Source organism: Halyomorpha halys, unplaced genomic scaffold, assembly GCF_000696795.3.
Source record: "Halyomorpha halys isolate HHAL.00 unplaced genomic scaffold, Hhal_1.1 Scaffold45.1, whole genome shotgun sequence".
Classification (NCBI taxonomy): domain Eukaryota; kingdom Metazoa; phylum Arthropoda; class Insecta; order Hemiptera; family Pentatomidae; genus Halyomorpha; species Halyomorpha halys.
In genome coordinates this window covers 969,442-993,816 of record NW_027113993.1, presented here as the reverse complement: position 1 = coordinate 993,816, position 24,375 = coordinate 969,442, and the positions used below count along the sequence as shown (strand labels likewise).

At 28.8% G+C, this 24,375-nt stretch overlaps 1 protein-coding gene across 1 annotated transcript in view; it reads right to left on the bottom strand.

Moving 5' to 3' along the window:
- Positions 1–558: 558 nt before the first annotated feature.
- LOC136796731 (uncharacterized) overlaps positions 559–24,375 on the bottom strand; it is a 32,571-nt gene continuing 8,754 nt past the window's right edge. The window contains exon 2 of the mRNA XM_067051217.1: positions 559–656. Coding sequence (XP_066907318.1) covers positions 559–656 — 98 coding nt within the window. The remainder of the gene's footprint in view (positions 657–24,375) is intronic.

Sequence of the window (24,375 nt, the reverse complement as noted above, 5' to 3'; positions counted from 1 at the left end):
ATATATAATTTTGATATGAATATACTAAATTATTATTATATCTATAAATAGAGAAAAGAAGTAAAAAAAAAATTATTCCAGAATAATGTATTAGTTTTAATGAAGAATTTGAGTTAAAGAAACATTATCACGAATTAAGAGTAAACCCATATTTAAATTATACTTTATGTACCCATTTTTAATCACTGCTTTAAGCAAGCAAATAATGAAAATATAAAGCTAATTTACTTTTCTCTTCCCTGGTTAAATCTATTTCGGTAATGAGTAATAATACCAATTGTGTGGTATATTTAGTTAAAAATAAATGAATAATTATTTTTGATGATCAATCTACATTTTTCAACGATTTAATGATTAGCAGGATGATGATAACATTCAAAATTTTTAGTAAAAATGTTTATAATTATTCTACCAAATATCTGTGGAAAATCAAGCCATTTCTAAATTTAGCTCATTTTCGTTACAATGTGTAATTTTTTATTTAATTTCTGAATTACAAATCGATTTAAATTTTTTAAATTAACTTCATATATCAAAAACACGAATAATAATTCAAAATTATTTAATTAATATACCATATAGGCGCCTCCAAGCGGCGCTGAGCACTAGTCTGGCACGATCTCCTACAGTCTCATCCGGCCCCCCAGTTTCTCCAACTGTAAATCAATTCAAATAAACATAATAAAAAAAAAATATTCAAAAAACAAAATCAACCGAACTTAACTAAATTTTAAGATTTAATATGTTAATTATAAGAGGGTTATTTAATTTCAGCAATATAACTTCGGTACGAAACTGATATTTTAAGATATGAATAGGCAATTTATCGTCATAAAACAGATGACTTAATGTTACCCAGGATTCGAGTCGTGTTAATACATAGTTTATAGATTGCTATTAATTAATAGTTTATAGATCAAAACTGTATTGCTAACCTTTGTACAATTATACATTTATTTTTTAATAAATAAAGGTGTATAAAATTGTAGCAATGAATGATTGTAGTTTATTGATATTTTAAAGAGCGTTTCATCTAAGTTAAATTCACTATTATATTTTATTGTGTATTTATATTTATACTTGTGTTATAAAATGATAATCAGTTTTTATGAAAACTCCTTCCTATCAATATCTTTATTTCATAAATATTTTTATCTACATCATGTATTTAAAAAGAAATATTCATACTTAAAGAAAGGTGTTTGTTTTATAAGATTTTATTATTTTAAATTTTTGTTATCCTGAAGATGGGGAAAGCTCCGAAATGTTGATGAAAAAATGTATGAAATAAAGATATTAATAGGAAGGAGTTTTTCAAAAAGAAGAATATCTAGTTTAAGAAGTAATTCATATTATAATAAACTTCGTAGTCACTACTTTCTAGTTTATAGAAGATTCGTGACACATTCTGAACTTTAAAGTTACTAAAACCAAGAACAATAAGCCCTATAATGCTTTATATTCACTAATGATATTGAATAAGCTGAAGATATTGGCTCTCAAACAATCACGAAGTCTATTAGCTGCTAACTACTGTCTCTAGATAAAGCAAACCGGGTAAGGGCCAGGCAGATAAACGGGTCGACAATGCGAACAAGGCCTTATTAATCCGTCGAGCGGTAGTTAACCAATAGGAGGAGGCTATAGAGAACAGTTTAGCCAATCAGGGCGCCAATTAATTAGATATAAAGCGTCGATTGGGCCAGGTGCGAGTGCAGCTGGGACGGGCGCCATCTTTGTGGCCCCTCCCTCTCCACCCCTCCCCCAGTAATTGACCCTATCAAAGAGGATTTGATATACTATCTCCCCCACTCCTGGCCCACTTACCCCTAGGGGTTGTTTTCACCCTCCATTCAACCGTCGTAACGATTTAAACTGTGTCTTCCCCAACGACTTTCCAATATAAAACACTCTATTCTCGGTAATTTAGGGTTGTTTGATTCAATGGGGTTCTTCGTGCGAGGGAGCTATCCCCTATGTAAGAGGGGAGAAAAACCCATCATTGTGTTTCCTTTTTCTGTTTATCTTACCGGTACTATGCAGGATTTATGCTAAATATTATATAATAAGCCACATTAATATTACTTATCTTATATTATTATTTAAAATAAAAATAACACATAGCCTCAAATAACAAAAGACCAATTTTTTTTCTGTATGAAATTAGCAATATTCTTCATTTCCATTTCACAATTTTTACTTTATATCAATAGCTAATCATTTAATTAAAATTTTCAGTTAGCTTAAAAATTAGTATGTTTTTAAAAATTACAAAATGAATTCAACCAAACTATTTTATTCTTTATATTTTATAAGGTGTCATGTTACAAACATATGGATAGCTTACTTCATAGTGGTGCTAAGTAATTAAAGGAATAAAACGTTGTAATTTTTCCCATCGATATGTTCTTGAGAAAAAATTAATGTAATCTTAATTTACTCGTATTTTAGACTCGAGAATTCAATTTTTAACTTCAGAAAATATCCACACTTTGATTTAGAAAAAATAAACAAGGTGCTATAGAGGAAGGATTATTCAAAATAGTCCTCAAAGCAAAAATTCTCTATTTTCTCAAAATGTCACATAACACCTCCCTTCAATTGTGTCTTAAAACAACTTAACCACTTTCGGTAGTTATTTTTACAAGTTAATGCACGAAATTACTGGTATTGACAATAAAAAAAAGTGTAATTTAATCATTATTGTGAACGGAAAGATAAAATAAACACTTTAAATATACGTTTTAAAAAAGTTTCTTGAGTATCCGCAATTCGATCCAAGAAAATGATTAATGGTTATAGGATGATTTAGCTTTGACTATCATAAAGCTTATGACTATCATAAAACGTGGGTACGATGTTTTACTTAAATATGACCAACAAATTATGTTAACAAGTTAAATTAGGGTGAAAAAAAATTTAATTAATTTTATTCTCATAAGAGTTATTGTTTTGCATATTCTTTAGCTCTAATGAAGAAGATCTAATTTGGCTTCTAATAAATATTTTCTAAGTATTTTAAAAAAACAATTACACACCGTTACCCAGACAATCGATTTTTTAAATGATTTTAGTGAAATTGGTTTTAAGTATTTTAATAATTTATTTCGACATCGTTCACACCATATAAGGACACCACAAAGCTTTATTTGAATTATATAAAATAACCGATTAAACTAAACAATTTTTTTTTTTAATATGAATAATTGCAACATTTTATTTTAAAAAAGAATGATATTCTTAGAAAAAAAAGTAAAGGAGTATCAAATTAAATTAATAGTATTTAGTGGCTTTATATTTTTATTATATTGCCTTTTAATAGAGATGCAAATAAAATTATAAAAGTACTTAATTATATATTGTAATCTATTATTCAATTATTACCCAAATCTTTATTTACACTTTTATTTAATAATTATTTATGTTTTTAAAAAATTGTTTTGTACTATTATAGGTTAATTAAAAACTCAATCAATAAATTAAAAAGGATAATTATTTTTCAGAAAAAAATTATAAATAAAATGTTGATATTTTGAACTCATTCGTATCAACAACAAAGCTACGTGGAACGAACAACCTTTGTAACGAAACCGATACTTTAAAATATGCCAATAACGAATAACGTTATTAATAACACGGGAGACAGTAACGGTGCAGTTACAAAGAACAGTAACGATATCATCAGCGAGCTAGCCAATATCACCAATTAATGTCAATTAAAGCGACTGTGTGAATTATAACAAACTCTTCATAATTGGCTATAAAACGGTCTTCCCCGGCTTCCCTTTTTGTGGTCATTTCTTCGTGGTTTTTTTTCACTACTCCTAGTTTTTTTTCCTTTTTATTCCTTCCTGGACGTCCCCTCGTTCTTCGACGGTATAAGGAAGCTAGGCAATTAGCCCTACACGGATGTCATTGCAAACAGGATCGTATGTACGACTGTTCGGTACCGTTGCGGTTCATGCATACCATTGGACGATTTTAAATAAAAAAAACAAACAGAAATTTACGCATTCAAGTAACATATATTGGCCATAAAATAAAAAAAAAAGAACAAAAACAAATATTTGAGACAACATAAAATCAGCTTTGAACATGTTAAATAAACATAGTACATTAAGTTTTTAAGAAAGGAGAGTAAATACACCTTTTCTTTATTAGTAAAAAATTGTGAGCCTAAATTGCCAAAGTGGCTGACAGATTAAGACCGATATTTCCCTAATGAGGTTTCAAAAAAATCCACTTTTTTCACAAGGTTGCTTCTAAATGATTAATTGTAGATAATCAAGATTTTTTTTTAGTTTCTGTCCCTGTTAATGAATTACTGATTTGTATTGATAATTCTTTGGAATAACATCACTTTTCAAAGGATGTCCATTGTTACTAAGTATGCATATAATTAAAGACCACTTAGTAGGAGTGTATAGATATGTTATCTTGTAAATAAATGAATCAGAGAAAAATTTAATTATATGTTTATATATAGCTATTTTATACTGGGGGAAAAAAAAGTATAAAATGTGTATTTAAAATATTTTTCAAATAAAAAAATTGTCTTCTCCCTCCCCCGTAAAATGTCATAAATGGTCATCATCCACTCATATCTTACAGTTATTTTAAGGTACGATTGAGTAGTGCAAGACTATACTCAATTAAGTTTAATTAGTTACGATTTATGCATGTGTTCAAATAGTTTCTGGTCGCGCGTACATGAAATGGCAATCAGCTGTGAGGAATGATAGTTGCTATCCAAGTGCGCGAGTCCTGATGCAAGCCTATATATAGCTTCAAGATGAGTCCAACTATTTTGATCTAATTTTTGTAGAAGGTAAGAAGACATAGAGATAATGGATAATTTTTGAAAGTAAAAACGTTTTTTAATTTGATTCATTTTTAATTATCTAATTATATACTAGTTTCTTTTAGCAGAAGAGGATTTAAACGAGGCCTAAATTCCACCAGCGAATGGATTCCAAAATCCATTTGGCGAGTGAGCAACAATTTCGACATCAGATACCTTTTAACAGATTAACTGCAAAAGCAGTGTATTTGCTATACGCAGAGAGCCCGGCCACAATAAAGCCGGTATTAGAGAGATCTACGACTCCTCTCGAAAGGGGATTTATGGTACGGTACTGGTATTCGAAAGTCGTGCTGCCTACACCGCCTCGCCGGGTTGTCTTCGATTTATCGCAGCACCTGCCAAGAATTGAGCTTCTAATGCGGCGGACAAAGGGTCGTTTCACTCAATCTGTCAGTTTGGATTCCCTTTTCAGCTCGTAGTTTCACAAGTCTTATCTTAGTCGATGGGTTCTCCAGCTAGCAATTATGTAATATTGTGTCCGATCGCACATTATTTTTTTTAAGATGATGGTAGGATGATATTTAAGGTTTAAGGTTAGGATAATATTAGACACATTGACACCGACAATATTATTTTGGAGTCCATACGAAAATTGAATTCAGAAATCTCAGTCATAGTTTACCCGCATATCGCTAAAGTGTTGCCCTTGACCTTTCATCGTATAATTATATAAAGACAAAGAAGAAATATAGAACCTTTAATATATATCTGGTGTGTCCATTAAATCGATTTCCCTAATAGATTTGGACGCCAAAGACCTAGTGCCGATAATTATATTGGAGTTTTTCATATTCCTTCAAAAATGGCGGGACAAGCTCAGTTCGCAGATACTCATGCTAAATTAAATCGGAATTAATGTGTTTAAGATGTTATTTTACTTTATGTATAATTTTTTTCTATTTATTATTATGTTATAATGAAATTTATATCTTTCTTAATATGGTGTCGGTGTGCTTTCTTAAATATATCACCATTGTCTGAAAATATATGATACAGTGTAACCTTACATAATAAAGAAAAAAATAGGTTTGGGTTCTAAGTCTTGACAAAAATTCTTGACTGCATCTTCACTAATAGTGCTCTAATTAGTATCACTTTTAGAAACATGATTTTCTAGAATCAGGAAAATAATGACATAGTTTGGAGAAAAGATTATAGTTATAAAAATTCAATATGCCATATTCTAATAATGATTTTTATTTTGTTTTGTAAGACATTTAATTACATTTGGAATAACAGCATAATTTTATAATTTCCGGATCAAATTTCGAGAGGGGGTTCGATTTTTTTTACTTGATCAATTAAAAAGGCTCATTGTTGAAAATGATAAACCAAAAAGAATTAACTTGTATAGAGTAATAAACTTTAAAAATCCGATTAGTAGAAGCATAATTATTTCCGTAGTTATTTGATATGCACAGTACCGTTGACTTATATTAAAATTTGATCACTTAATCAAAGCTCATAAAGAATCGTTTAAAAAATTGCCTTTTTTGACAAACTGCGATCGAGATAATCCTACCAAAGCACTGCCATTATTGTCATTGATGGGCCAACGAGGCGGACGATAAAAGAGAGCCAATAATCGAAGATATAATCGATTCTGCCGAATTAGCTCATGTCGATAATTTAACGAGAAGGGGTAATGACGGGTTGCCGCGGGAGTTATGCCGGCCTTTATCTGCTCCGATGGAGGGCTATTCAATTATATGGCTAATTTAAATGGGCTCATCTTTGGCCGGTTATCGAGGTGGCTGTGATATACTGCCCACTCTGGCTAATGTAGCAGGCAGTGGTATTTTATTTCCGGTGATTCAATGGACCAATTGCCTTCGTATCGACGATCCGCTAAACTGTTTCCTGGATTTCAATGCAGGATGGATTTCATCCAGGTGAGAATTTTTTTGTTTTATTTCAAGGTTTTGAACAAACCATTATTATTATAATAATAGCTTATCTGAAAATTTTGAAAGAATTACTTTTGCAAATTTAAATTAAAGGGTATGACAATTTTTTTTTTAGCATTTTGCAATTTTAATAGGTTTTGTTAACAGGTTTTAGTGATTTAGGCATGTAGGAAGAGACGGATTTGAACAGTGCCCTCTATGAATTCGTTATAAAATCTGATTTATTATCAGAGGCCGTAAAAGATTGAGAAGAGTGCACTAGAAATCAGTAATATGCTCGAATGATGAACTACATGACTTGTTATAACCCGGAAAAAATAAAATCAAAAGTCCAGAAAGTGTAGAGATTATGGAGGATGAACCAGCATCATACTGGGACAAACTATATATATAACTCATTAAAATTTTCTATTGATACAGAAAAGAATTCTATAAAACAGGCATATTGATATGTTATATTCGAGGTTTGCCGTAATGAGATCTGTTCCGGGGCAGAACACCTCTTTAGACTCGATAGTATGTCGTATGGTGATTGTATGCAAATATCTCATTACAATTGTTAATACGAATTCATATTAGTATAATCGATTATACGTCGATGATAAATACTCTAATTAATGCTAACACCAATCGTAACGGTCAATTCTTCCGAAGTTTCGAAGGTGTCAATTAAATTACGTCCCATTAGTGTTATCTGAGTCTTAGTGAAATTTAAAAAAAAAAATAAATAAATTGACGGAGCGAGATATCGCTGGAAAGAAGACAGACAGTCTAGCAGTGACCATATTAATTGCCTAAGATAGCAGAGAGGGTTATCTGTCTCGCTTACGCACGAACCTTATCCGAATGGCAATAAAAATATGCCCGAGTTTGAATTTTTTTCTCTTTTTTTTTAATTTGTTGTTCGGAGTCCGCGATATTTTCTATTCCTGTTATTTCTCGTTATCTCATATCGGTATTGGAATTCTCACATATAGGCTGAGAGCATTTAGAAAACCCTGACACCTTTCCTATCCTTGATCCCTTATGCTATTGACAAATAGTATGGCATGCCTTTGCAATAACAGGCAATCCTGCTATATCACTTCTAATGGAAACAGTTAAAAGGTTTCATTTTTTCTGATATTTATATGTTTAAAAAATTTATAAATAAAAAAAAAATGATAAAAAAGTAGTTCTAAAAGCGTGCAACTCTTTGCATAACCGTTCTACCTTCCGTACTCAATTTATTTTTTTTATTCCTTTCTTTAAATTATACTAAAATTAAAACACAATATTACTTATATATTTTATTTCTGAGACAGATCAGGTAAGTAAGCGAAACCATACTTTTTTATATTGAATAATTAGAAATGCAATTAATTGCCTATAACTTACTGTACAAAAATTATATTTAGAAAAAAATTATTATTAAATAATAAAGGCTGAAGAGTACGAAAGCTGAAGAAAATTAATGACTCTTGTGTTTTAATTTTTTATTTAAAAGCGAAATAAAAAAAAAAACTATTATTAAAGACTCTCTGATGGAGACATAATTTTTCCTAATAAGAGGGAGATCTCACCGAGAGGCAGACATGATCAAAACACGTTTATAATTTAGCTCAGATGAAATAACTCTTTTATTTTTTCAAAGCTGTTCTTATTTTAAATAACTGTTCTATTGTATATAACTTAGTTATTTCTTAATTTTTGCTAAAAATTAGCATTTTTAACAATTATAAATTAGCAGGTTAGCACATGAGTAAATCCTATCTAGTTACTGAAAAACAAGTATTATTATTAAACATATGGCAGAATATATCATTTTTAATTAAATAAATTATTATGTATAAACCTTAGTAACTACAATCACCATAAACATATTTTATAAGAAGAATAGTGTGATTATTACATAACAATATTTTATTATATAACACTATTGTATTGGTGAAAAATACATTAAAAAAAAAAAAAAAAAGCGCACTCAACTAAAAACTTTATTAAATGGGAAAAAATGGTAAAACATATGAAAATACTTTAACAGTTGACTTCTCTAGCTCAAAATGTCATTTGTAAATTCAATACTGAGTTGGTTCAATTCTATCAATTATGATTTTTTGTTTTAAAAATATTCTATAATTAAAATATCTTAGAACTATATAAAAATGATTAATATAAAAGCAAGGAAAGTCACAAATTATAAAAAATTAATAGAAATATAAGAAACAAACAAAGCTATCGAAATGTCAATTGTTTAAACATTGGTTGTTATTTATTACCTTTTGTAATATACTATAATATTATTATTGCTACTGATACTGCTATGACGCCCCATATTACATGACTATATTGCCCGCCGGCACACCATTACTTGGCCCATCAATCTCCCCTGAGGAGCTTCGGCGAGATGAAAGGCTCACCTGTTAATTGAGAACGGTTGGCAAACACCAATTAGTTAGTCACTGTTCCTAATTAACCGTTCCTTAAGCCCTCGTATCTTATCAATAGAAATGTAAAATTATAATTATTATTTGTTTTCATTTAAATTCAATTAATTACAAGTAACGTCACCAGGTATCCTTCCTTGGTCCTAGACATGGCCGATTGCTCGAAGGAGCAGTTGATCCGGATTTCATAAAACTTAAATGTATATATAACCCATATAAGCGTTCATAAGATAACTGAATTTTTTTATAATTTGAAGTTTCTGGCTTTTTTCATAAATTGTTTAAAGAATCTATAGAAAGTTTGTTTTCCTAAGAGATAAATTCTGATAATAAGTTATGGTAAGTGAATGATAAAAACATTGTAATCAAAAACATTTAACATTGTAAAAGTTTCCATTTTTGTAGTTATCACGTTTTGCAACCAAAGGTCTCACATATTATGTAAAAATTAAGTCTTGGACGTACAAATGATTTTTAAGATTTTAATAAAAGTATTTTTTTTATCTCTTTATTTTATTTGAAGTTGATGATAAAAAAAAAAATTGGTCAGTCATCAATAAATAGGTGAAAACTATTTCATTGATTTTATTCCTACTTGACTATGTACAGCCAATCATTTATATATATAATATTATTTATTTTATATTTACCACCGGTTATGTGGGGTTCAACTGTATTTAATATCCCAGTGCATCCTTAACAGTACCTGCTTATACATTTTTAGCATTTATTTCTAAATAAATACAAACAATTCTAATAATATGCCTTATGATTGAACTTAACGCTTCTATACGTGCGTGAAAGGGATTTTTTCTTAGCCCTCTGGTGGCTATTAAAAAGAATCCATCTACATCTTGCTTAGGGGCCATCCATCAACATTATCAGATATCTTCCTTTGAAGAACACAGCCAATTAGATCATCCTCAACTTCGGGATCAAGGGTTAATTACAGTCCTTTAGTCGGTGAATAAATCAGTGAGTGACCCGGTTATCTGTCTAAGGGCTCTTCAAACTCCTATTCAGAGTCTATTAACGATGGGGGGAGGGGATTAATGGGATTAACGCCTTCAATTTAAAAGAGGGGGCTATCATTTATTTTAATTAATATACTAACATTCTATTATTTCTTAAATCATTAACACTAACAGATCGAAAAATACGCAAATGATTAATTCACTAAAAAAAAAAACTTTTATCTTAATACATCTCATTAATTGCATTTCTTTCTTTAGGTAGTATATGTTATTTTTTAAATTAATTAATTATCAATATAGAATATCTTATGATGTTTTATTGGTTTATTATTTTTATTTTTTTTTAATGTCTGTATTTTACTCCACTATAGCCTATTCTAAAGAGACATGTCAATAAATATCAAATGTTTATTATTTAATTATTTAATAATTATAATAATAATAGATTATTTTGGAATAGGTACTTATAGAATAGTATGACAGAAAATAAAAAGGAGCTTTAGCATTTTAAATTAAAATAGGGAGATTTAAAAAATAAACATATTGAAATAATAAAACTTGTAAAAAGGTATAAAAATATTGAAAATAATATTTATTTAAGTGCAAAGGTTAAATGAAAATTATATATAATGTTTAGTACTAATTGATAAAAAAAAAAAATAAAATAAATCGTAACATAACTAACTTGAAAAAAATTCATATTTACATGTTTTAAATGAAAATTAGAAACAACAAAATTTTAAAAAAATAATAATAAGATAATACATTATAATAAATAAATACTCCAACAATAATTATTTAATTATAAAGATAAAGATAGTATAATTGATAAAAACTTACGAACCAACGACGATTTTTATATTTAACTTTTTGTAAATGCATTTTGTATAAACAAAATGGACGGAAGGATTTTTTTTAAATAATTTTTTGAGTACTGAGTATGAAATTGTAAAGTAAACAAAGCTCAATTATAAATTAAACAGTGGATGGAATTTTTTTTTCTTTTTTGATACCCGTGTTCTACAAATATTGAAACATAAAATCTTGAGTTTTGAGGTTTATTTTGGATCGATTAAAAAGGTATATTATCGAAAATAATCCTTATAATTAATAATAATTTCATAATAATAATTTGTAAAGAAAAATGTCCACATCTTGATTTGTATACTAGTATATTTATTTAATAATAAATTTTGAAAAAATAATAATAAAATTAAAATTGGAGCTTTATAAATAAAAAGTTTGCTGTGTCTTGGCATCACGCGTTTTAGTATCTTTAGAAATTAGAAATATTCTATAAGATTTGCAATCTATACAATTCTGAGCTCATATTACTTACATAAGACTATTATTAACTAATTTTTCAATAAATTTAATCTTAATCTACGGATGAAATATGGCTGGTAATTGATAACGTTTGCTTTGAATGGACATGATTTTCGTTTTTACAAAAATAATTTTACATGACATAATTTCTTAAACAAAATCATATATACGGATAACCTTTTCAAATGCCGGCCTATTATTAAACAACATCTAACAATTTGACCTAAGACCTCTGCAGGTTCGAATCCATGTTGCCTGTGACCCCAAATCGTCCCCTAATTACGATCCTCAGAACAACAAGGCAATGACGCACGTACTATCTGAATTGACTAAGCAATGCCCGGGGGTTATCCTTTCAGCGAGTGGATATCTTGGAAGAATTGATTACAAAAAATAATTCTATTTATAGACCATTAAGTCATAGCTATTTGTGTTAGCGAAATTGTTTGTAATTGGCCTGATAGTTTGTATAATTAATCCCGATAGCGAAGTGTTATAGCTATCACGTATATGGCGGAAATCTCTCACCACGTGTTCCCCCAAAGGTCAAGTCAATCTTGCAAACAATTCATTAACATTTATCTATCAAAGAAAAGTCTAATGCTGAGACGGTTAAATACTTTATCGCGATTGATAATAATTTCCTTTGAGACTAACTATTTTAAAAATAAAATTTAAGAGTGAAAATTAGAATACGGATTTTTCAAAAATAAGACAGAAAAATATATGACTGACAAAAGAAACTAACCACAATACTTTAAATTCAAGTTAATCCTCACTCATATCAGAATAGATATTTCTGTACTATTAACTAAGTCAAAACTTTCCCGTACTGATTTTCAATATGGACCTTTCTGTTAATAGGTTGACCAACTCCAATTTCAAGTTTTCATAAAAGTACTTCCAATAGTATTTCACATTTCATGTTTTCTCTTTTGCTAGAGTTATGATTGATTATTAAAAATAAATAAGTTTACTCAAATTCACATTCTACTTTTAACCATTCTGCTAATTTTTTATAGAACAAATATTGGAATTACTAAGAATGAATTTATAGAGATAGTCAAAAAAAGGTTAAGTAAAATTTAAAAAATTAATTATTTAACAGTCTTTGTGACATGAAAACATTAATCAGACAGGCAAAACGGAACATTAACCATGCGTACGATAGTCTAAAAGTCTTTTATATTTATGTGTTAAATAATATTTTTTATAAAATCTTTGGCTTTTCATTGCTACATTATACGGCTATATTATAAGAATTATTTCTGAAAATGTGTTATCATCCTAGAAAAAATATTTTTACTGTTATATCCTTAAGTTAATTGTCAAATCCTTTCAAAGTTTATACTCCTCTATTTTTTACTACTAGTGAGATTTGAGATGGTTAATTATTAAAAACAAACTCATGGGACCTAAATATGTGCATTTCCACCAAAATTCGAATTCGAAATTTTGCACGATCTTAAAACTCCCTTTTGCTGTAAATTCCATATATATGCTGACATACTCAGCCTCCTGTGAATAATTTCTAAACTATTAAAAATGCATGTAGTCAGTAGCGGATGTTTACTGATTACAGAAACATCAGAGAGCCACTTTAACGCCAAGAATTTCTTTTTATTAATTGGCAACATTCACAAGCAGATCTGCGAACAAAAGGAATGATCAATGTCTTCTGAATTAATACGTGTTCTCTAATTAAGTAACCCGGGTTTTTTTAATTAGATCTTAATGCGCTGTAATTATCATGAAATAATTCATTGAATAAAATATGGAGGAATGGATAATGCAAGAGGCCTTCACGAGTAACTATTGTTCACCCCTGCCTAGTTATATGAGACAATGAATGCAATGGATTGCCTTTGAAATTAAATGAATTTATGCATGAATAAGTTAAAATTTATAAAAAGAATAATTTAATTCGTACCTAAATGACAGATACACAATTACAAAGTGTTACTTAAGCAGTTAAGGTAAGCTCAAAAAAATTGGTTGTGTGTGCGATTTTAATTAAATTAATTAAAAATTTAACAAACCCAGGTTGAATTAACTTGATATTCAGTTCGGTCTAAATAAAGGAAAAATGAACCTGAGAGTTTAAAAAAAAACTAAAAACTAATTGGATGATTTATATATACAAGCATAAAAGATTTTTTGTGTATCACTATTTATTATATATCTAACTAGATATATAATTTTAAGATATTGAACAAAAAAGGTTTTTTTTTTTTAGATGATTGAAAAAAATGAGTTAAAAAGATTAGATATTTTAAATGAGAATGTCCGTATTAGGTTGATTAAATACAACATAATTACAAAGTCCGTCATCGAACAAAATCCTTGACTACTAAAATAAGATTTATTCGTTGTTCAAAATATCCGACCACTGGGTTGTTAAATACTTACAACCCTTGTCTGCCAACACCCGTATTAAATCTGTTTTACGACAACTTCCTCCTCACTAAAATGAAACCAAGATGTCACCAATATACCACGAAGAGGGAAGAGGTAATAATCTTCCAGAGACAGACACGGGCCACTTTGCAGACAATTAAGATACAGACAGTTCGGGCGCGGTGTCTAATTATAAACAGTTTAGCGGCGATCAGGTGGACTCCCGCCAAAGTCGCAGCGCTGCCAACTGCCCTGTCAAAACAGTAATTAAGGGTAGTCATGGCAGTGTCAGAATTAGTCTTTGTAGGAATCCATAAGGCTATCCTCCATGGGTTAACGCATTTTTTGGCAAATCCTTTTGTTTGTTTTCTTTTGTTGTGCCTATTAGTTGCTTGTTACGTTTTGACATGATTTCATATTTCTGAGTTATTTCCTTTGTTGTAAGGTTTACTACAAACTGTTTAAAACAACATTTAATTTAAAGTTTTTTTTACTCTGAGTTATTAACAGTAATACGATGCAACAATTGAATCAAATCACAAATTGATGACATGTGAATAAATTACTTTGCGTTCTAATGTTTATTATTAAGCCGAATCTTGTCGCAAATGCAAAATATCTATGAGCGCTTGGTTACAAAATAAATAACGTCTACATGTTTGTTGTTGTAAAATTGTTTAAAAAAAAAAACAATTTTCCTTAATTACAAAACAGAGATCCAGCCGTGAGGGAAAATGATTTATTCTGTTACTTTAGCCACAAGTAAAACTCGTGCGTTCGGGAGGCCTCTTGGGCTCACCCAGCCTCCATAAATTGGACTTCCTTAGTTGTGTTGGAAAAAACCTAGCGGTTGAAATTATCAACAAATTGCCTTGCAAAACCGTTACTCAAGAAATAGCACTTCACTTTAAAATTTTAAATCCCCGATCCTCTATAGGTTGAAGGGTTATAGTTTTTTTATTATTATTATTTAAAAAAGAGACAATATGAATATAGGTCAAGAAGATAGTCGATGAAAAAAATTCAAAAAATGGTACTAGATAACAAATAAATTTACCTTTCGTTCTAGTATTTTTGTCACAAGTTTATTAGTTTAATTAGACAGACAAATAATGATTGTATTACATTAACTATAAATATAGCGATAAAGTTAACTCAAAATATATTCATGCTCTAATAGAGTTTTAAAATATACAAACATAAACTTGAGTAAATTATTTATCCAAAGATTGAGAAATTTTTTTTCAAAAATGTCTATCTGTTGGTAGTTCTCAAAAAAATATTGATAAGAGCAAATGAGGAATGAAAAAAAGGAAAAATTGATCCGCTTTTGAGAAGTGAAGATTTTTTTGGAAAATTAAAATTCTACAACCTAAACCTATTCAGTTTATTTTAAAATTAAATTTTCCTCTGTCCAAGAGGTGTTACAACATCAACATCTTCAATAAAAATTTAATTTATCTACTTGAGATAATAATAATTTTTTATTGTAAAATTACAAAAGTGGATATATTGACTTTTTATAGGTATCTCAAATATGTGCTTGTATTAAGCATCCTATGATTTGTACCCCAAAACCTGAAATAAAGCTGATTTCAGGCCTTTTTAGGTAATTCGAATGTCCCATCCTTACGCTTGCACATGTTGGAACAATTAGTTTGGCAAATGTATAGATGTACTTTCAGAAGAACTAATGTAAAATATAATCAACAAATAAATTAATTAACGATCGATAAAATAATACGAATATAAACTTTAATCATATAATAAGCAACTCAATATGGACCGTTATAAAACCCTAAGGCTAGCGAAGTGAAGGCTTTTTAAGACCTTTCCAAGCCCACTAAAAAAGGTTAACTGCCTATTGTCTCGAACCGTAATATAATTTATTATTTCCAAAAAAGAAAACGACCCGAAGCAATTGTCGACCCATTTGTGTATTTGTACATGCTTAAACGGTTACGAAAGCGTTTAGTCAAATGTTTAATAGAAGCGATAGAGCTCGCTCGATACGAGAGCGAACCACGAGTCGTAACTCCTGCATCACGCTTCTACCATTTGCCTCACCTCAAGCGATCTCTTGATAATTTTCTTTTTGTTATGTTACTTCATCAGTATAATTAAAGCTTGTGCTAATTTTATAACTGATCTCATGTTTACATAATATCTTGTATCTATTCTGAAAATTCAATTTTTTTCTTTAAAAGCATTTTCGTCAGAGATATGATTTTTTTTTTCTTTTTATGAGAAACTATCTGTAAAAAAATTGATCATAGCAATCGAAAACAATTTAAGATGTTATCAATAGATCAATGAAAATTATAATTTTCATTTTTTTAATATCCTGTCGATTGATTTTTTTTTTCAATCGCCTTTTTATATTGAATGACGAATCAAAAATTTTCAAATTATTATAAATACAAAAAAAAATTAAAAAAAATAGTAGTTATAAAAATCTTTTAGGCACAAATGAAATAACAACAAATTTGGGGTTAGTAATAATTATATAACGGTCAATAATAATTAAACTTTTTCAAATATTTAAATAAAATAAAGGGATAAAAAAATAAAGGGGAAATATACATTTCAAATATAATTTTGATAACATCTGTTTCCTGTTTTAAAATTTTTTTTCCCCCTTATTTTGTAGTATTACATTCTGTCATAAATTCAGTTATTGGTAATAGAGATAAGAGAGCACATTCACATCATATTTAAAGATATTAGATATATAAATTAAATGATAGAAAATAATAAATAAACACAATTAAACTTGAAGTAAAATAACATCTTAAAGCAACAAGATATTTTTTTTTTTTTCTATTATGAGAATAAAATTCAATAGTCGATTTACTATATTTGGGTACGGTTTTTACCGTTTAGTATGGAAACAATATAAAGTTAAAATATAATATATATTACAAGATTAAAAGTTAATATTTAAATTGAATAAATGGGGAAAAAGAATTAACACACCACCAGTTTATTCTGTAAATTACATCTCACTAATTTATAATGTTCATTTATTTCTTTTTATCCTTAAAATTTTTTCTTATTATGTAATTTTGTTGTAATAAAGTTTCATTTGAAAAAAATATTTTGTTTCACTTTATTTATTAAAAAACGTTTCTTATATTCTACAATTAATAAAATAATTGTGCTTGTAGTTGTGCTTGTTAATAAACTAATTGTGCTTGTAGAAATTGTGGTTACAATCCTACTTAATATAATTCACAATTATCTACGTATTGTTAATAAGTAACTGTGAATAATTATTACCGAAACTTTTAATAATAATTGAATTATAAAATTGTAGCTTGGCATTTCGGATGCAAAGTTTTCATAGCGGCATTCATCATGCCGTAATATCATTGAAATATATTTTATTTAAAACAAAAACACAAATCCTGAGGACTTCACCCTATTCCCACGTATACTTCATTACTTATATTTATAAGTTATGGCAGTTGTAAGAGGAAATGCCAGGGCACCATACCCATTAAAGCGTCTTATTCATTGTAAGAAAACTCGTTACGGAAAAATCACTTTAGATAAATGGGATACAACTGTTTACACGACATGATGCATACATAATGTCTATCGAAAGCAAAAGTATACAATTAAAAGGTAACGTGAGCTACATAAACAATGTTCAGTAATCTTATATGCTAATTCTTCTTAGAGTGAATAAATCGTGCAGGCTGCTTTGAGCATGATCTCCGAGGCTTCCTGGCTTATTTGATGTCGGATCTAACTGAATTATATCCCCTTTATTGAATTTATAGTACAATATCTCTACTAAATAATATCACGACAATCATGATTATAAAATATTATTAACTATGAGAAAAATGGGTCCTCCCTGTATCTTTTTGACCACAAAACATCAAATTTTTAAATTAAAATTTTGTCAGTTAATTCTGCTTAAAGTAACCGCTACTAGTGGTCCCACTTAAAGCTCTTCTTAGAATATTCAGAATTTCTTATTTTTATATTATAAAAATATTTTTGTTGTTAATTGCCCGTTCCTTAAGAATCACTCGCATACATCGTAGGTAGTTTGAATCAATTTAATAAATAATTAATTTAATTTAATTAGGAAGGATATTGACCTTCACTATTAAAATATGACCATCGCTATTTTTAGAAATTTTAACAGTATAAAGTCCAATTAGCCTACCGTAGTGGGTGGTATCAGCCGATGGACAATCGGGATCATAAATAATTCAGTAATCACCAATTAACCAAATTATTCAACACTATCAGGGCGAGATAACTTTCGGTGAGATAAGCGAGATTTAGTAATGCTTGACAAAACCGATGACCTGTCGGGTCTTTCGTCCTAATCTGTGTCTTAGAATTTTATTAGGAATAAAATAATTTCGGGGTAATATTTCATTTTTTTTTTTTTAAATTTATTTACTAGTAAACTTTCTTAGAAAAAATCGTATATTAGATTCAATCTTATCTTGAGTATATATGTTCGTCTTGATAAGTGCAATATTATGATGTTAAAGTTTGACAGGAGATCATAGAATTAAAGGAGAGAAAATCCCAAGTCAAATCCAAGAGTAATGGAAAAAAACTCCAATGAATAAAGAAAATTTTTTAAAAAATTAAAATTAAAATATGTAATAAATTAATAAATAAAAACTAAATTTTTACAGCCTGAACATTCTTGTCAATACACACATGATATTGATATAATTTAAATTTATTAAATTCTAATTAATTAGGAATGTACCATGTTATAAAAAGAATTAAATTGGTATCTTAATTAGTACTTGTTAATATATTGTTAGGATATATTTAATTATAGTAAAATATACTTTGGATATTACATCTAATCTAATTTTCAATCTAATAAAAAACTAAAGCTTTATTTAAAATAATAGAATTACTGTGAAACACATAATTTAAGAATTGAAGAATTTAAAAAGCAGTCTTTTCTGTGCATTTAAAATTTTAAAATTCTACAATTTTATTTTTTAATTGAATTAGAAAACAAAAATTAAATATGCATTACCTAGACAGTATCAAAAATACAACTATTACCTCATTGAGGCCAAATAAATGTATTCATAAATCTAATATTATATTTTTGTAATAAACAAAATTCAAATTGATATATTACAATTTTATGATTTTTTTAAATTAAATATTTTATGTAAGCCTGTAAAATACATTTTTAAGGTTTAGAAACATTTATTAAAAATAGAAAAAAAAAACTAATGGTATTCGTTTTTATTTAAGATGTATATAAACTTTTTAAAAATAGAACACAGCCGCTTTCGTGAATTATTTCAGAATGTAGGTATTAATTTAGTATTTTTTTTTTCGATTTAATATTAAATATCTTTCTTGTAAATATAAATTTATATGTATATATTTATTCCTATAGATCTTTTATCTTATAACAATGTAAAAACAATTAAATTATTATCCAGCTCTAAAAAATTGAGATGGAAATGGTCTAGATTTCAGTATCGCTGGAAAGAATTGAATCGCGTGCAGGTAGTCAAATTAATCAACCATAATCTGACAAACGTTCAACCCCAAATCAGCGACAAATTAATAACATTGCCCTTAACTGTAACGAAAACTTATGGTGGTGAAATTGAGCTTCATGATTCACTTTAGTAGTCACTATTAATTAACTCTGTTAATTGTAACAGCAATATTTTACCATAGTTATCAACGTTCTTATCAACCATTGTTTGTCATAACTGAGAAATAATTAACATCATAAAAAAATCAATTATTCGTATTATTATAATCTTTTCTTCCAGGAATTATATCGGCTTGTATAAATTTGCCACACAATACAGTACATAATATAACTACACTACCCGTGCAGAGTTTGTTTAGTGTATAAACTGATGTAGTAGAGTCTGATCTGATTTCGAATTTAATAAAGATAATATAATACATAATGATGTATCAATATTTTTATTACCAGATCGGCCTAGTTGAATGTATGGGCATTATAACAGTTATTTAATTTGTTTTAACAGTTACTAATGAAAGGATATAGTATCGTGATAAATACACCCCTATTTATAATATTATAACAATGCACTATAATAATTTTAAATAATAAAGATCAGTATCAATATAAATAAATATTTATAAGTACTAGTTGGTAAACATTTTAAGATTTATTCTTTTCTTTTTTTTAGTAAGACTGCTTATTTACTAAACTTTTTTTATATTCTATTTAATTTATCAAGATTATTACTAACCTCTTACTAAGTGAATTCCCCATATAAATAAAGTAAGTATTTACGAGAAATAACTTCATAGTAGACCAAAATAAAGCAATTTTCATCTATATGGAAATAACTTCTTCAACTATCGTCACTAAAATAGTTTATCAGTCGACTCCCAAGGAATTATCTCAGGATTGCTACAGATTCCTCCACATCTTCGTAGCCGAAGGACTTTTTAATCGATTAATGCAGCATGTTATATTGCTGCTTAAGTATGCAGAATGCGGTGGGAAATGTCACGGTAAGAACATGCCGTCATTGCAGAGAAACGTATACCCTAATAGATTATATTTTTTCTAGGAAATTAGAAGAAAAGATACCACCGCATCCCAATAAGATTTTTTTTTTTTCAGAAATCCTGAGGAATATTTGGTATGTGGTAATTTTGAAGTACAGTAAACATAGTAGTAGGCTGTTGTAATTTTCGAACGTTTGCTGTGAGATTTGTAATTTTTTTTCTAAAAATTGTATCTATTTGGTAAAATATTTCGATTATGATCGGAGTAGACGTCAGTTGGATAAATCCTTTAGATCTATCTTGTGAAATATTTCAGAAGCAAGAATGTACACAGAGACGCCATTTATAATATTGATATTATTTAATTCTTCTCATAAATTTGATCAAGAGGCGGTTTGAAGGAAAAAATATTTTTTATTACATTTGGAGTGACCTTATCCAGAGGCGGCACCAAAGTGAAAATATTCACTTAACCTATTAGTGGTTATTATATTTCAGTATTAGATAAAAAATATGATAACCTACAAATGTAAACAGATATTTAAGTTATTCCTTTTGTTTAGTTTAATGCCTGATATGGATTCGACTATTAAACTCTTCATAGTAAACCCATACGAATTTGAATCTAAATTTGAAAACAAAAATGTAATTATGACATTTTGCTATCCAAACCTTATGTAATTACAATCATACATGTCTATCCTGTCAACGTTTAATACTTTCTATTCCTGTTAGTTCCTCATACTTCTTGCTTACTTATCCTACCACTCATTCTTTCCTTTTATCCTAACCACCATGGATGTCACAGAAGCACTGAACGGATTTCGATTAAATCTTCATGGTATTATTCTTGCATTAGGTCGAGTAAGCCTTCATATATCTCTTCCTACTCTGGACCAGGATGAAGACATACATCCTCTGCCAGCTAATCGTCCATAAACGAGACGGATATTAATTTAGCAGGTCGGAAAGGATCCTTGGCTTGCAGTCTGTCATCCGCGGCTGCGATTGTTTGGCTCAGCCTAAGACGGTTGAATTAACTGCAGGCCTTCAAAGTTAGAGGGAGACTAAACGCCAGGCCAACAGCTGAAATATTATTACAAGCTTCTCTTTCTATTGTGTTCTAATTGTGGTCATATAGGAACTTCTTCAAAGCGAAAATACCTAGCGCGTATTTATAACGATTATTGTATAAATGGAGAACATTTACAATTTGTATGGGTTACACAATCCTTATTCGAAAAATATAAAAAGTATACAACAAACTATCTTTTTTTTTATGATTTGCTTCATTATAAGAATAATTAACCAGTGAATTTTTATTCTTTTTTAAATTTCAAATATTAAAATTACAATTTTTGGTGGTTTCTAAAATAAAAGATTAAATTATTCACTTAATGTTATTATTATTTATTTAAGAGTTTCCATCACTTGGGCCACTTACACTGGATTTACAAAGTTAGTAGATTACAATTGACATATTCACAAAGTTACAATTACAATTTACATTTTATAAAGTTTCAATTAGAATTGAAATAGTATGTAAATTACTATATTAAATTATGCATCCACTTATACATGCTGGAGTTACAGTTAGACTATATGTGATCATAGATATTAATGATTTTTAAAAAGTGAAAAAGTTTTGTTGCTGTCTCTCAGCATCTCCTGTAAATCTGAAGAGAATCGGTGTGGTTCGTGAGCAATACATTCAGTGAGATTGTGCCAAATGGCGAGATTGTTTCCAGAACACAGAAAAAAAATTGCGATTTTATATTTGCTCTAAATTATTTTTAAAAATAAGTTGAATCACATTGAAGTAAACAAATAAAAAAAATTATTCAGGGACGAAGATTGGTATTTTTTATCCCTAATTAAACTGAAAAAAAAAAAATAAATATATTAAAAAATAACTCTCTCAAATTATTGAAATGAGTTGCAAATTATTAAAAAATGAAAAAGATCTTTCCAATGATACAGTTTAATATACTTATATTTCTCCAATAATTGATCAGAATCCATTGGAATATAGCATTAACATACAGGCAGATATATAGCCCCGCACAGATGTACAGATATAGATCCAAGGCTGCTAGCATTTTAGAATCGAAGGCTTGCATTCACCATGTGCTGTTCAACGCATATTTATTCGATTGGCTTCTGGTTATATTGATTATAGCTCTTGAATAATAATAATAATAATCGAAAAGTTATTAAAAAAAAAAAACTTATTGGAAGTAAGGAGAACAAGGAAAACTTCGAAATTAAATAATATTACAGAGTTTATTTTTAAGCTTGGCTGTTAACAAACCTCCAAACGTGTATTTCCGTCGAATTAGAAATTTTGCACTATCGTAAAGTTTCGCCTTACTATATATTCCAGTGAAAGTAAAAATGACTCGAGCAATCGATTCTCTGTGGTATATCAATTCTTGAGATATTTAGAAGATGCAACCAACAAAGTAATTGTAACACTTACGTGCCAAGAGTGGTGCTAACGAATATTTTGTTAATTCATTATGTATAATCCTTTGAGGGATTCCTTTATACTTTTTTCATCATTTAATATTCAATTGCAATCTAAAACATTCGTTTGATTTTTACTTAATAAATCTTCGATTGTGAGGCATGGTTGTTTAAATTTAATAAAATTCTCTCCTTTTATCGATTGGTTCATGAATATTCCTGACAAGTAAGTAACTGCTTTAAGCAAAAAAAAAAAAGGTAGGAGACTTAAACCGGTACTTCGCTAAGCCCGAAGCAATACATATTAGCAACTATCATTACCAGGCCGAAATACAAATCAAGGAAGCCCTTAATCGGTTTTATTTTGATTTATTCTAATGTAAATTATAAGCCTACATAAAGGCGAGAATAATTTATATCTCTAGCGGAGGACAAGTGGGCGTACGCAGTTAAGATCTTGATTGTCAGCGCTTGGAGGCAGTGGCTATATTTTCATTTAGTTTTTAACAACACCATTTAACTTAATACGCCAGATAAATCTCGGTGTGGTTCTAAATATCCCATGGTCCGATAAGGACCCGAAGGACCTTTGATGTCAAAGCGAGGACTTCTTTTTTATTTTATTTTTTTCTGACAGCTCCCATTAGACGGCTCATTAGTCAAAAGACGTCTAGTCATTAAACAATTATATTTTGTCTTTTTTTTTTCCTTCGTATCCCGAGCTTAATGAGCCGCTACCGATATGATGAGTAGCAGGATAGTATTTTTAAACGGAGCCATTAATGAGAAGAACGGTAACTCACTGGGTATCATTAAGTAGCTCATTAACGACTATTTGTGGTAGAGCGATCTATTTCAAGCTGCAGAGGGCATCCGTGGACAGAGGATAGAAAAAAGGTTTCTTTTAGACCACCAACCTCTGACGTTTTGTAAACACGCAGGTACTGCTCTGACATTTATACAAATACTGCTAAAATTCCAACCAAAATGGTCCATATGCTATTTTAAAGAATTTAAAATTAGAAAAGAACCGAAAAAAAACATTAGCCCTCAATTAACTACAATTAAATTTTTAAAGTTTCATCTCTAAATGATGCATAGGGGATTGAATCAATTGGGAGGTGAATCAAGAATCAAATCCAAGAGTCAATTCCTCGGAAATAATACTGCTCTGGATCGATTCGTATCAAAGAATCACAATATATCAGGAGTCGGTTCTCAATTCAAAAGAGTAAATGTTGAAGTGAATATTCTTTTATATCAAGGACTACTACTTAGTACTGTGTTATTTGATTTATTTTTTCTAATTCAATTTGGAAAAAAAAAAAATTATATTTATTGTGAATAATATATTACAATATAAAACGAGAAAAAGTAGTAAATAATTATACTTAATAGTGAGAGTTAGGGATGTTTTGTTTTAATGAGTAATATTCTTTAGCACCACGTTATTTTATTTATTTATTTTAGTTCAATTTTATATATATATATATATGTAATGTGAATAA